General features: G+C 37.6%; 2 protein-coding genes across 12 annotated transcripts in view; both read right to left on the bottom strand.

Annotated features, from left to right (window-relative positions):
• Window positions 1-1,237, bottom strand: part of ABI2 (abl interactor 2) — a 96,534-nt gene extending 95,297 nt beyond the window's left edge. For all 11 annotated transcript variants that reach the window (XM_024738338.1, XM_024738345.1, XM_024738346.1 and 8 more), the window contains exon 1: window positions 921-1,237. In XM_024738338.1, coding sequence (XP_024594106.1) covers window positions 921-1,037 — 117 coding nt within the window. In that variant the 5' untranslated portion in view covers window positions 1,038-1,237. The remainder of the gene's footprint in view (window positions 1-920) is intronic.
• A 4,228-nt stretch (window positions 1,238-5,465) lies between these two features.
• The window catches only part of CYP20A1 (cytochrome P450 family 20 subfamily A member 1), a 74,223-nt gene continuing 63,781 nt past the window's right edge, over window positions 5,466-15,907 (bottom strand). Inside the window, exon 13 of the mRNA XM_024738334.1 lies at window positions 5,466-15,770. Within this exon, the coding sequence (XP_024594102.1) occupies window positions 15,620-15,770 (151 nt within the window). The 3' untranslated portion in view covers window positions 5,466-15,619. The remainder of the gene's footprint in view (window positions 15,771-15,907) is intronic.

Here is a 15,907-nt window from a genome sequence, read left to right as displayed (position 1 = left end):
CCCCGCCTCCATACACATACATACAGCGCTACCACTGAGTCCCTGTGCCAAACCAATCATCACAGGAAAAACTAAACCATGAGGATCATTTCCTAATTCTCTCTGAAAAATAATCCCCAATTTTTTCCCCAAAGACAAATTACCTATTCTAATGGGATTGAAGGGAGGTGGCGGGACGGAAGATTTCCTTATCATGCAGCTTCTCACTCTCTATAGGGAGAAAAATGGCATTAACTTCCAACAAGGGACAGCTTACTCTTATACTGTATCCCCAGTTAGAACCTAAAAACAAGCAAAAAAACAAAAACCGATCTTTTGATGCATTCAAATGAATAGAAAGCTGAGACAGTTTACTCTGCAGCAATATAACCCCTTAAAAATCCTCCAGAGCTTGGGGGATGGGGGTGACCCATCAATCCCCCCACACCCTTGCCATATGGGGGAGCAAGATTCTGTCAAATAGAAAATGCCACTCTCCGCCTCCTCCGCCATCCCGAAAATTGACTGGCACCGAGTGCGGAGGCGGCCGAGGGAAGAAGCGAGGAGGCGGGGGACACCACACACACACACACACACACACACACACACACACACCACACCACACACCACACACCCACACACACCACACACCCACACACACCACACCACACACCACACCCGCACCGAGGGCTGATTCATGGCTTTTTAAAATGTTTTAAAGCTACAATTTCCTCCAACCGGAGAATTCTCACCCATTCCCCAACCCCAGCTCCCACCATGCTCCTCCCCCCGCTACATGGGGGTCAGCTGGACTGTATCCCCGCTGCGGCCTCGACCCCACGCGCCCTACGCCCCCAGGCGCGCGGCCCCCGACCGGGGGTCCCCCACGAGCCCTCACCACCCCGAGGCCCGACGCGCCCAGACCGGGAGATGCGTCGCACCTGGATGTAGTTGTTCTCGCAGTAATCGGCCACCCGTTCCAGATTCGTGTAACTGTCGAAGAGGGCCCGGCGGCCCCCCGGGATTTCCTCCTCCAGCAGCATCTGCAGCTCCGCCATCTTCACATCCTCCTCCTCCTCATACAGACCGCAGAGGCAGTGGCGGCAGTAGCGCCAGGGAAACCCAAGACTGGGAGAGGAGGAGCGGCGGCGACGGCGGCAGCAACCGGGAGGAGCGAGAAACACCCCCCGCCAGCGACAGGGGAGGGGGCAGCAGGAACGGGGGCGGGGCGCGAGCCGACGGACTCTGAGGACGGTCACCGCGGCGACGGCCGGCACGGCGCGCGCACGCGCGCTCGCCTCCCTCCGCCTCCGGGAGCCCGAAAAAGATTCCCACCCTTGGTCGCGCCGTCCGCCCCTCCCCCACTTCCGGCGTCTCCTAGCGACCGCGGGAGTGGGGGCCGGGATGCGCGCGGGAGTAGCGCGCGCGGTTAACCCTTCGGCCCCCGCAGGTTGCGTGGCTGGAGAAGCGCCCCGGGTTGTCTTTGTTAGTCCGGCGTGAACGCCCACCCGGCTCCGCCGTCTTTTGGCCCGCGTCTTCAGCGACTCCCCTCGGTGTTATCCTCAACCTGGGGCCCAACCCCATGGTCATGGGCCTGAGGGATAACATCAGCCCACTAAACTTCCACGCAGCTTTAAGTGCCGCCCCACTTTTCATTTTTCTCTTCATCTTTGACCTCATCCATTCTCTCTGGTACAGATAAGTAAATTTCAATTTCCTGTCCTTCGCCTTTTTTGCACCTGTTTGCCCATTGACACCGTTTCCCCCGGCCAGGTTAGCCTCTGTTCTGTTCTCCTTTGACCATCCTCCGGACTTCAGCTTTTTGCGCTTGCCCCTCTCTTTGCTACGCTTCCTCAGTGACCACCTTTTCTGTCATTTCTCTGAGTCTGTCAACTTCACTTTTTTCTTCTTCCGTGTTTAAAGTTTCGAAAACGGTTTTGCTGGTACTTTCATTCCTCACAGGGCTGTTACATGGATAAAATAAAAGTTTAAAGCACCTCGGGAAACGATAAATGACACAAAAATTCAAGGTAGATCATTTTGATTTTGCAGTTATTATTCTGTTATTCCTTAGATACTATATCTTTTTTTCCTAAATCTGACTACTACACACAATGCAATCTCAGAAAACTAAAATTCGTGACAACTGCTGAGATAGTATAAAGTCCATGACCTTTATTTGTACTGTGGAAAGTCAAGGTTGACTACATTTGCAGTTTAGAGCAAGATTCATTATTTCAACTCTTGTATTTGTGATCTCTTGGCCCTCCTACAGTGATCTCCCCCCCCCCATTTTTTTCTTCCCAGATTATGAGGAAACTATATTATACTTTCTCAAAAAATCACTTTAATGCCTTACCATTACACATTTCTGGAGCAATCTCTGATGATGTTATATTAGCTTTATTATATGCACATTAGCAAATTGTGTTTTCTCTGTGGAACCCAAATTAAAGGATACTGAAAATGTTGTTCCAGTCCAGCTAGTTTTGTTCTTAACCACTTTAAACATCTTCTGTATTAGTGGTTCTCAAACTTAAGTGTGAAGAGCTCTTTAAAATGAAAGCTGCAAGGTCACACTCTAGAGATTCATTAGCTTTAGTGATGGAATGGAGTAGTTACTTAAATGGCCCATAAACATGCTTCAGGGATTAACATATTAGATCAAGCAAACTTTTCTTTCGGACTAAAGTTCAATGAATCAAAGGCTACTGTTGGAACTGTGTTAAGTCCACCAGGGTAAGTTAAATGCTTAACAGACTCTTCCCCCATTACTTGTTTCCACCTAGCATTCTTTCAAATACTGCTTAGCAATTAGCCCAATAAACAGTTCTCCCCAGAGGGATGATTCTTCATCCTAGGTATCACTGCATGAAGATTCTAGTATGCACTTTCTCAAATTAATATGTGACTTCTTTGGATCTTAGCTTCCTTATCTGAAAAATCAAAGGGTTAAACTCAGGTCAGTTCTTAAACTTCTGAGTGGATTGGAATCACCTGCAGGGCTTGTTGAACCGCAGGATAGCTAGGCCCCAGCCCCAGACTTTCTGATTCAGTTGGTCTGCCCCACTTAATAGTTCTAACAAGGTCCCAGGGGGTGCCAATGAAACTGCCTTTCTGGCTCTGAAGGTCTACGTGGGACTCTCTGCCAAGAGAAGACCTTTTAATATTCGGCAGAATCTAAGAATTGAAGGACATAGATACACACTTCTGCTGCCACCAAGAACATTTCAGCAAAAAAGAAGACAACTACAAAATCTATACAAAGTACATGCATCGTGTGTGCATATATATTATCTGAGTGGAAGGATTGTAGGGTTTTTTGGTTTTGCGCATATTAATTCTTCTAAAATGAGCATGGATTAGTTTATAAGAGTCCAGTGAGGCTATTATCTCCCCAAATCAGAGAGAATACTTTTATTAATGCATCCCAAGATGACATTTTTAAAGCAATTTTATCATCAGTTTGATTCAAAGTAAGCATTAAAAAGTCATAGATTTTTTACATATTAACCCAGTCATGCCAAGTGCAGGTGATTTTTTTTTTAATCTAATTGCAGGTCTTTATATTTATTTCCAAATTATGCCTTGGCTTTTTCCCAGATTTAAACCCTCATTACCATCTCCTGAAATAAATTATCTTGCTTCACATCATCTACTGATTTGATAAGCAAGACTTTGGGGTTCATTATAGCTTTCAATAAGAATGTTGAAGAATTCAAGGCCAAGAAGAGGGCCTAACGGCTTGGCCCTGGAAGACTCACTTAGTTGGTCAGAGCCATTCTCAGTATGCCTTAAACTGGGCCACTTGTGACTGTACCTTAAAGGATTCACATTTATCCAGTATTTTATCATCATAGTCACATGACTGGTGAGAAAGTGTCAAATTCTTCTGCTGAAATAAAGATACTGTGGAATTCCCCTGATGTATCTCATCCTAGCAACTCTATACTTAAATGAGGAAATTAAGGTAAAGCACATAATATATTGCCTAATATTATGAGCTCTAAAGAAATAAATGTTGCTTAACTGAATTGTTTACATTGCTTGTCTTATGATACCTAGAAGACATACCGATTCACTTCAGACTTTCTGCCCAGACTCTTCCTGCACACACTGACATGATAATTCATCATAAACATTGTTTTCAGGGACCTCCCTGGTGGTCCAGTGGGTAAGACTCCATGCTCCCAATGCAGGGGGCCTGGGTTCCATCCCTGGTCGGGGAACTGGATCCCACGTGCATACCGCAATAAGACCACATGACGCAACTAAGAAGCCCGCATGCTGCAACTAAAGATCCTGTGTGCTAAGACCTGGCACAGCCAAAATAAATAAATAAACATTAAAAAAAGGAAAAAAAGATGCTCAACATCACTAATCATCAGGGAAACGAGACATCACCTCACACCTGTCAGAAGAGCTATCACCAAAAAGAATACCCACATTATTTTCATCATTAACTCTTTGCCTCCAAATTTTCAGTCTCTCTTTTAAATGACATCAACCTATCAGGTTTAAAATCCTTAACACTGAGTATTAATTAGTAGTTAATATTACTGTATTTTCTCATACATTTAAAAAATTTATTAGAGAATAATATCTATGGCACCTAAAGAATACCATGTGTTTCATTTCCACATGGCACTTTCTGTAATATTTATCCCTTTTCCTGGTTTTACATTAAATGCTTGGAAACTATTAAATAAGAAACTATAAGAATGTCATCCTTCTTCATGAAGATACTTGGGACTGTTTTCGTTCTTTACCTTGAGGATCTCAAAACTAGTTTTCTGGCTGCTATATGATTTTATCAGGCAATACCAAGTTGGATATATATGTACATACACAGTTCAATGAATGAATATATATTTCAATGAAATTTAAAAGAATTCCTTTTTAAGCAGTTAAGTTCCCTGTTTGAGATATTACACAGTAGTAATCAGGAGAAATGCAAAGCAGAGTGTTTTACTCAAGCAATGACATGGTTAACTTAGTTCCTATTCTTACCCCAAACAAGAAAAATAATTATCAGTGATTAATATTTTCATACACATTTATACACATTTTGGGGTTTTAATCAAATTTAAGACTACCAGGAAATTTTAATACCAAGTGCATATAATGTGTATATATTAAATTTTTGAAACAAATTTTCTGTATGTGATCAGAAGATAAATGACTGGGATCTAAGCCTTATATCTTTAGGCACACTTTATCATCTGAAACTTTGGTTTCAGTTTTAGTGATATAAACCTTGGTCTCAATTTTAGGGATACTTATTTAATGGTTAAAAATGTACCAAACTACTAAAAAAAAAAGCTTTACTGTGCAACAGAGCATTCCATGCTTTATAGCTATATGAATACACATTTTAAGAAATACGTTAAAAATGACTGGAAAGAATACAAAGAATCCTCCAAAATTAGTCTGTAAGAAAAAAAATCCCCTCCCATTTTCAGGAAGTCAGGAGTCCACAAGTCTCATACATACTTTTTTCATTTTTATTGAAAGTCATTTTTTTGTCTCTTTATTATGGAAATTACAAACATACAGTACGGAGAATGGTGTAATGAATACACAAACATCTACTGATTAGATGTAACAATGGCTTCTATTTTACCTTATATTATTCTTATGATACAGAATTTTAAAGAAAATTACAATAATCATGACATTTAACCCCTAAATATTATATATCTCTAAAAAACAAGGATATTTTGCCACATAACCACAATATTGTTGCAAATCTAACAAAATCAACAATAATCCCCTCATACTAACCAATACCCAATAAAAAGCATTTTTCAAGAAGAAATTACTCTTGAAAGGAGAGAAAATAACATATACCCAAGATACAACCTGGAAGGATTGTATTTAAATATTTAGAATCTATAATAGTTTCCTGTAAGAGACAACAAAATAGCTCCCTTTCCCGTGAAAAGTGAAAAGAGGAAAAAAGTTTTTCCATCACACCATGAGAGTGGACAATATAAACCTGAAATTCTTCATGACAACATATCTCTGTGTATAGACATAACCAATAGGGTAGATAATTTATCTTGAAAGGCATATGGTTTTGAAGAATAAAAAGTCCTCAGTTCTTCAAGTTTCTACTAAAATTGGTTTTACATATCCCTCCCCCACAAAAACAGTGAATTTCAGAGCTAAAGCATAAAACAGATCATCCTTTCCCACAGCAGAGAGATCACCAATCAGTTCACAAAAATTGGATTTCTAAAATTAGCTACTTTTGTTCACACTTTGTCTTAAATTATGTTGAAGGTTTTATAGAGCATCAAGCCTCAAAATGTACTAGGTTTTTATTACTGACAACTATATTGACCTTCACTTAATAACATGAATTGCTAAGAGTTTGAAATATGCCAGTTTTTCTGATTATACTTTAAAACCATTAGAACCTGTATGCTGAATATTCACTGCAGCATGTATGATTTTCAAAGCTAACATTTTTTTATAACAATCTGTTCCTTATCAGTTTCAGTAATATTGCAAACAAAGAGGTTATACTTTGACAAAATTGCTAACTAAACATCATGGTATATGGTAGTAAGTCTCACTTGTATAGTACAAGGTTGCTAAGAATATCATTGACCACCGATTGCTATGTTCATGAAATGGAATGTAGAAGAGCTTAACAGCAAAAGAAGTGACTCATGATTTTCCTTGTCAAAGTAATTTTATGTAGCCTCTTGGAAAGAAAGGAGCAGAAGAGAATAACTTTGGTATTTTAAAATGGCAAGGAATACTGAATTTAACTACACTTAAAATACATCAGTAGGATTTCTTCCTTCCTCCTCCACAGGAATTAATAATATATTTCTCACAGATTTCTATTATCTAGATGTCCAACCGTATGAATAAGTGAATGACTCATATCACTGAAATATTTCATAGGGTTTTATAATGATATTTCAGGGAAAAATCCCATTTTACCTTCCAGCAGAAAATGTTTGGCAATTATTAAAATACAGGAAAGTAAGAGCTCCATCAGTGAAATGGGGCTTCAGATAAGAGACTTATAGTGTACTGTATCACTTTTGCAACTTTAATAAAAATCTGTATTATGAAATTGCTTTTAAGTTTGGCATCTATTTGTTGCCTGTTTTGTAAATAATTTTAAGACATCCTAGAGAGTTTTAAATCGCTTGATGATAAATCATGAAAAAGACATTTATGGGTATTTGCCAGGAGGTACAGCCCTCAAAAACCACTGAGTCACAGCACCATGCTGTGTAAGGTCAGATGTGTCCAGGGCTAGCTTCATGGGCTGCAACCAGTGCAGTCCCACAGAAGCCCACACCTCAGAAGGACCCTATGTTGGGGTATAACACTTTGAAGGCACTGCAGTGAAATTCTCAAATTTTATTTGTGAATTTGTATTTTGTAAGTGAAGTCCAATGGGACCCTGGAGTATACGCCCGGGGCTTAGAGTTTACTTCCCTGCCTCCCTAGACATGTTCTGAGTTACCAGAGGCCCTGCACCCTGCCTGGCCTCACTCTAACCATCCCTGCCCATTACCACTGCTGCCTTCCACCCAGAGCAGCAGTAAGATTGCATTAGGAGGAGAGTTGATGAGGGAGGCCCACTTTCTGCCATGTCACCCTCCAGTGGGGGCCTGGGAGCAGGTGTGGGGAGGGCTGGAGTCCAGCCAGCAGTTTGCTCTGCAGCATCTTGAGGCAGGGCAAGGAAGAAATCATCTCTGCTTTGGGCTGGCCACACCACAGCATGTTCACCAGGTAACTGGGCGGGGCTCCTCTGCCTACCCCTGATCCAGGTAAACAACATTGTCCCAGCATGGAGACTTCAATCCCTTGGGGGTGGGGTGGGGAGGGGGGGTCTCTCATCAACCATAGGTTAAAAGAGCAGACCCAAAGGTGGGAAGAGGGGAGACTGACTTCATCCCCAGCTAAGACCCCATATTTTCATTTTGCACTGGGCATACAAATTATGTAGTTGGCCCTGATTGTGCCTCTTACAATAAAAATAAGCCCCCAAACCTTTATAAACATCATAGCATGTCCCATCATAGATGGGACATCTCTTTTCAAGTGTTTGTTCTTAGGAGACTATTATCCTATTTCTTCCAGTTATCAATAGCATAGTATAGTAACTTAGGCAGTTCTTTTTGCTTAGGGGGCCTTTCCTTGGTTTTAAATTCATCCTTTAGAGAATAATATGAAACCAAAAGGAAGTCACATTCTGAACAAGTTTGGGGGAAAAAAAATTGTGCTAGCCTGGGCAAATTCTCATATAAAATAAGTTCTCTCAGCTTTCATTTCCCCCTTTTATAAGGCTATTGGATTAGAACATATCCGTGGAGTCTCTTAAATGTAACATAGTTTTACAAAGTGTATTAAGACTAAAGTAAATTCAAAGCTAGCACATTAGTAGATCATACTTCTAATCTCAACTTAATTATCTTCAGGGGTTCTTAAATTGCAAAAAAAAATTTATTATTATTTTTTACTATACCACAGAGGAACTAAAATATAAAACACAAACATAGCTCTTTAGCAAGCATCTCAAAATCTCAGGTAGCCATGTTGAGTTCTCAAATTCAAGTCATAGTTACCAGAAGGTACCAGTGACTACCCCCTTATTCCACTGCTTAATAAATTCATATTTCCAGAATTGAGGATGAGAATTCCTTCCTCCTAAACTTTGGGTGTCCAAAATCCTAGTACTCTTCTCCTGGCCCCTGACGTGCAAAAGAGAGACTGACAGACAAGTGCATATGAAGTGAGGTAAAAGTAAGTGAAGAGGTCTGATAATGGTATCTCTCTAGGATTGCTGGATTGGAGTTCAGGCTAGAAGGAGTCTCTGGCGTATCTCTGTGCACATGGCTGGCCATTGTAGAGCTGTCTCTTGTGGTTCTGAGTCAACCTATACTATGGATTAGATTTAGATGATCCCAAGGAGACTGGATCAGTTTGGGGGCTATCCAAGAGATTTAGTCCAAAATTTCCCAAACCTCCTAGGGCCCTCCTACAAATCCTCTAAATATGAAAAAAACAGAAACTCAGAACAGACCCATGGTTCTATTTCAATCCAGAATTTCATCTTGGGTTTGAAGCCAGATCAATCTCTGATCATGGAGAGAACAAGATGACATTTACCTTGGTGGGATCACCATGCTACAGAACTGCTCTGATGCTTGGTTTGCATTTCTCAAAATTATATAATTCCCACAGGGCACCATCTAGATAGAAATACACCACAGTGCCCAATTCTTGTGATTAAACCCTGTATTGAGAAAGATGAAAACCTCAGAGACAGACATAAATTTTATACACACATTAAGAAAGGTTGTCATGGCAACTGCACTTGAAGATATGTATTTTTAAATCTAAGTAAATTTAACATTCAAAACACATTTGCATCTCCCTCAAAGGCTCTGTATCAAGAATATTAAACAAATTTTTTCCAATTCCCTTTGAATCTACACTTCCTTGGAAGCTTAACAAAATCCTATGAATATGATAACAGCATTGACTTAAGCACCTGTCTTTGGAAGACTATGAGAAAATCCAAAATGAAAGCCAAATAATGTTGCTCTTCTACTCCCAGAGGCCCTAGATTTCCCCCTCTAAAATTTTAAATTGTGAGCAGGCTAAGCCATATAATCTCTACAAGGTCCTTTTAAGCTCTAAAAATCAATTATCTATTAGCTGCTGACCTTGCAACACAGCAACAAATCATGAAAGATGAACACACCTAGTGCTGCAGTATAATTGAACAATTCATACAAATGACTATAAACAATATTGCTCTTTAACCTAGTCAAACCAATTCCTAGCTTTGTTTCGTCTCACTCTGAACAATCTCCAGGATTCTATTCAGCATCAATGTTGACAGTTTTCCTTGATAAGATACGTAGTTTAATTCTCTTGCTCATAAACTTAAAGTAACAAAAATAATGGCTTGACTCCCAACGGTTCCTTGTGCTTCTTGCACCTCTACAGCCTGTAACTGAAGCCTTCTGTTCTCTGTCATGTAGTCAACTACAAGTTCCTTCCTTTGTCCCTTTCAGCCACTAACCTAAAGGGCCCTTGAGTTGCTTCCAAACCCAGGACCTAGAGAGCTCAAGTGCTAGAAAGTTAAGCTTTGGCACATGAGACTGGGGTTCTTCCTCCTGGGGTGAAGCACAGAAGAGAGAGAACACAGTAAATTCCATGTCTGTTTGGCTCAGTGCTATATCCCCAGCGTCTGGAATAAGATCTGACACACATTAAGTGACCAATAAAAAAGTGTTGCCTAACTAAATGGGTCACATTTCTTTGGACAGAAATGGAAGTCAGGAGACGGAGAGAGTCAGGAGAGTAAGAGGGCTCTGTCCCCTGACAGGGAAAAGAGGAGGAGGTGAGGGAGTGAGAGAACATGGAATTCAGGTGCCTTGGTTCTAATATGGTCACTCCTAGTCTGGAGAATCTCTGGACCATGCATAGGTTAAAGAACTACCTAAGACAGATGTTCCTTTAGACTCCTTTTGTCTGTAGATCATTCTGGACATGACATCTATAGATCTACTGAACACTATATCTCCATGAAACACTGTTTTTTCAGGATAATAGGTATAACTTGAAAAAGGGGTACCTTCATCAAATACATTTGGAACACTCAGTGTTACATCAAGTTAAAATACGTTTCCTTACAGTAGAACTTCTCAGTTCTTCCAATATATTAATATTCGTTCTGAGAAAGAATATATGTATATAAACAGAACGAATACGATCGAGGAAACTTTTTCTCAGAGTATCTCATAGGATAGGGTACCATGAGACACACTTTGGGAAATAATGCTGTTGCTAACCTAATAAAAAAACTCTGATCCTTAAACATTTCCTAGTTTTAATGATGACCTAGTGATAAGATATAGAAGGAACAAAGGACTGCTTGCTTACCAACTATTTTGGTTGATATTTTGTAGAACTATAGGCTATTATAAACCTATGTTCACACCTAATACAGGCATCACTGAAAGATGTCCATACAACATCTTCTTAAATACTTCCAGCAATGGGGTACTTAGCATATTACAAAGTGCTATTAGCATTAGAGGTAGTTTGGCTATCTGGAAATCTTTTTCAACTATTAAGTAACTTCAATAATCTCCTTTATTCTATATGCAGAGAAAACCTCAATGAAGATTTCATTCATTTATTCAAAAATATTTACTGATTGCCTTTTTGGAGACAGGCACATTACAACTTTATCTATAATATAGTTACAAAGTAAGTTTCATTCTCTACTATCATGTGTTAAAAATTAAAACAAGAATTTGCAAGTATTTTAGATGTATATAAATGTAGATTTTTAAAAAAACTACCAAACAGGATTATTTGTGACTTATTTGCTCCTGGCAGTTTATCCATGCTATAACAAGATCCATTCCCAATCTGTAGAAAGACAGCCACCAAACTGTAAACTGACTGAATGCGAATCCGACTGGAAGAAGGAATGTCATTTCCTGCCTTCTGTTTACTGTCTGGATATTTTACAAAATGGCTCCCAGCTCAAATTTTACAATTATCCATTCACTCAGTGTCATAAAATTCTATAAATCAAACATGAAATTGATTTCTATTGTATTTTAAAAGTCTACTCCCACCCCAAAATAAGACCTTACAAAATTGAAGTAACAAAAGAAAATGTCTGAAATGCATTAAATGAAAAGTAGATCAAATTGTTCTGATTGCAATAGGTAAAAATATATGTATGTGGGAACAGGAAAAAACTTAAAACAGTTGTACAAGTGGCAGTTGAGTTGGCAATATTTAGTTTCCTTTGAGATTTCTTTTAATACTGCTGTTACATTACTCTTTTAATCATTTTCTTTAGCTATTATGAACTGTACATCATTTGAAACTATTGCTTGGTTCTCTCTTAAATAAGAACAAAACCCCACTAAACCCCACTGAAACTATTAAGATAATCTGAAGTTTAGATCTTTTACTGTTTCTTAGATAGTATCTGCTGTCTTTATTTACAGTATTTATTCTAGCAGGAACGAAGAACTATTTTAGTTAGTCCTACCTGTACCTACTATTACTTTCTAAGGACTAAATGAGATGAGTATATAAAGAATTTGGTGTGTAACAAATGCTCATTCCAGTCCCTTGTTCTACTTTGGCAAGTTTCAGTCTCACTCCTTTTTATCAGTGCAGATCACTGACAACGCTCAAAGCAACACAGTATCCAGCCTTTCTGGCCATGCTGATTTTCTGACTTCTGCAATAACAGCAACTGCTTTGTTGTCACTGCCTCCCTTCCCCCAACTCCTCCCCTTCTACCTTCATCATTGGTCTTAGGAACTTAGGAAACAGGCATAGGACTGGCTAAGAAGAAAAATAAGGTCGTTAGCATCAACTTGTTGACAATATAAAAACCCACCCTTGAAAATAGTGTCCATTTCTCTCGCAGCTATCTTCTCACAGCTACTAAATGACTCCTTGATTCTACCGGCCATGTCTTCACTTTTACACACTCAGTAGAATTATGTTTTTTTAAGCAATTTTCAATGTGTCAACATAACCGCATGTGAAAAAAAGGTACATTTTATAAAGGTTAACAGTACTTTTTATGGGTCTGGAGAAAAAAATAAACATGTCTTCAGGGAAGAATTTTAATCTGTTTCCCCCAGAGACCAAAAACAACAACAAAGATTCTTAAAATGTCCTCTTAAAAGATGAAATGCTATCCCAATTATATATTATAATTATATATTATGCTATCCCAATTATCCCTTAATTATATTGAAGATTTTTCTTAGGATAATGGAGTAATTTCATTTCTTAAATGCTCATTGTAACACCTAGATTATGCTATGACTTTAGCAACTTGGTTCTACTAATATATAACTGTTTTGATAGAATAGATGGAGAAGTAAGGCCATTTTTAAAGTTGAAAAGAATAACAATATTTGAGAAGGGAAAGAGGCAGAGAAAAAGACTGACAAGTCTGTGCTTACATTCTGAGTGAGAAGAATAGTAATGTTCCAGCTGTGGAAAACACTACTGGTTCATAACATATTAAATGAAGAGAACATTGTATATAATATGTCTGTAAAAATTACATGTGGATTAAAATGTAGAAGGATCCACCTCAGAAGCTTAACACTGGTTAAGTTCAAATAGTGGTGATGGAGCTTCCTATTTTTGTGCTTCTATGTTTCCTAGATTTTTCTACAATAAACCCATATAATTTTCTAATAAAAAATAGAGCATTTTGTCTTTAAAATACAAACGATTTTAATATAAAGAAAACAAATAAATTTTGATAGTCTATAAATAAGATAGAATCTATTTATATAAAAAAATGAAACTGCACATTTGTGGGCCAAACAGCATGTGAGTTTTTCATTTTTCCCAAACATATGCACAGAATTAATTGTTTTGAATTTTATTAGCACAAAGTGTGGAAGAGCCCTTTCATTCCATAAAAAATGTGTTGTGTTGATGTTTTTAACAATAAACTTCTGAACTATCAAAAAGAATGTAGATCAAAATCAGTGAAGAAATCGTTTTTAAAAAGCCAGAAAGCTATAAAACTTAAGAGTCCTGCTAGAGCCATGCTACGAGCCATCAGTAACACTGAAGCTACTAAAATTTAGGTCATTTGACAAATACAAAGGGCCACGTAAGAACAACAGTGAATGGATAACTTATTTTACATATGATTAACAGTAATTTTTATTTTTTTAAAATCCTCTAGAAAAATGACTTTTTTTTAATGTTTCAAGTTATTTATGTAACTCTGGATAAAATATGCTTATTTACCTGATTCTTCTATGCTCTGTTTTCCTCGATTCCATCATTATTATACATTGTCTCACTTACTGGCAACATGCCAACACCCTGACTCTGGTTCAGTTACCCCGTTTTTGCCTTGATCACGGCTAATCAGGTTGCACTTGCTTTAAAATTCCACTGATCTCACCTGATTTTACTGACACTTGGTTTACATATCAACTGGCTACTCTAACCTTCCAGTGCCAGTTTCCAAACCAATTAAGGTACTTGGATAACAAAGGAAGATGCTCTTTATACGCAAAACCATAGAATATGATAGGCGACAGGGAATAAATGTAACAACATGCCTTTGTAGAAACATGATGCTAGGAACTAAGAATACATTTCACTTAAAGTTTCAGAATTTAAATTATTCCATAAATTAAATGCTTTTGTCAGAAATAAAGGCTGCATCTAGTTACTTCGTTTCTATGTTTAACTACTTATTACTAGGTCTAAAATGTTAGCTATATAACCATAAACACAACATAAAATAACTCAATTAATAACTAGCGTACATTCTTGAAACTAAAATTACAAGAGAAATTCAGCAGTGTCAAAAACAAGCCCATCTGCAAACATTTATCACTATTGTTCCTTTCCTCTCTATCAGCACTTGGCATACTTCCTTCATATCTCCTTTTATCTTTAAAAAAAGAGTTCTTCAAGAACAGTGTAACCAAAGAAAGCAAACTAAAATACAATGCTGTCAATAAAAAAGCATTAAATATAAAAGTTACCAGTACTAAAATGTAAATTTGAAAGATACTTATTTTTGAAAAAGCCCCAATATTTCTTTGCTTACTAGTTAGACTGACCATTTTCCTAAAAGTTTATTAGCTGTTTCCCCTTATAAAAGCTGTTTTGTCTATTTACTCTATGTTTTCTTAACAATTTGTATGACCTCTTTATATGTAATATGGATATTATCCCTTTCTGTCATATATTTTGCAAATATTTTCGACCCATCTTTGTTTTCTTTCTTTTAAATTTGGTTTCAGTTTTTAGTTAATGCTCTCTCATTTCTTATGGTTAGGATATGACATAATAATAAATAAATTCAGGAATTTTTTTTTACACAAATGATGATTAGTGGAGTAATAGTGCTACTACAATTTCCAGCAAAAAGAGGACAGACAAGTCTCACTCTTAGTTTGCTACTTAGGAAGGACACCACTTCAAAACACATTCAGAACTAACTGTATTATTTTCCAAATGATTCAGAACTGTTCAAAATGATAAGCAATGTATAAGTCATGAAATAAACACTGTTGTCTGGGAAGGCATACAAGCAAATACAAGGTATGTTATTCACTGAATTACTCAAACCTAATAACGATGATTAAATACAAACTAATTTATACTCAGAAAATAAAAATATTAATCCAATAAATAAAATTATATAAAGTCCTTTTTTTCTTTTCCTTTTTATGTAAAGTCCCCTTTAAGAGGATTTACTGAAAGTGTGAAAATGAGTTATTTTTCTCTTTTATGAATATTTAAAAAACATTACTGTGAAAAATAATTTCTCTTCAAGAATATTAATTTTAGAGATCAAACTAAGGCTAAGAATATGAAAACAATGACACAGAAACTGAAAAAACAAAAGTTAAAAGTAGAAGTCCTCCCATTAAAATTATCACTATATTAATGCAATAAGTATAAAAGTATATAATGCATTAAGAAACTCTTATATACAAAAATTCAAATCTACATGATGAAGTACTAATAGGTGTTTATATTATACAATGATGCTTGGCTTATAAAAGGATTCAATACATATTTTCTAAATGGTCATTTCCCTCAACAAAGTTAAGTGTATACAATTTTAATATCTCTTCGAAACAGTGATCCAAGCTTCCTCCTTGGATGATGTTACCAGTTCATACTTAGTTTCAATAACTTGTCCCTCCACAGAAAGTAGGTGCAGTCTCCTCACCAGTACACTCAAAAGTACTGTGGTTACCATATATGCAAACCTAGTCAGGAAGAAAGTTAACTGGTTACTAAAGATTAACAACGATAACTATATAGATTGTTCATTCTCATCAACAGTGATAAACAAAATTATAGGTACAAAGTCTAGCATCTTTCCTTTCCTTTTCGTTTCTCTATC

This window comes from Neophocaena asiaeorientalis, unplaced genomic scaffold (assembly GCF_003031525.2).
Source record: "Neophocaena asiaeorientalis asiaeorientalis breed wild unplaced genomic scaffold, Neophocaena_asiaeorientalis_V1.1 scaffold258, whole genome shotgun sequence".
Taxonomy (NCBI): domain Eukaryota; kingdom Metazoa; phylum Chordata; class Mammalia; order Artiodactyla; family Phocoenidae; genus Neophocaena; species Neophocaena asiaeorientalis.
Note: the sequence above shows the minus strand (reverse complement) of the source record. Positions and strands in the feature narration are given on the sequence as shown.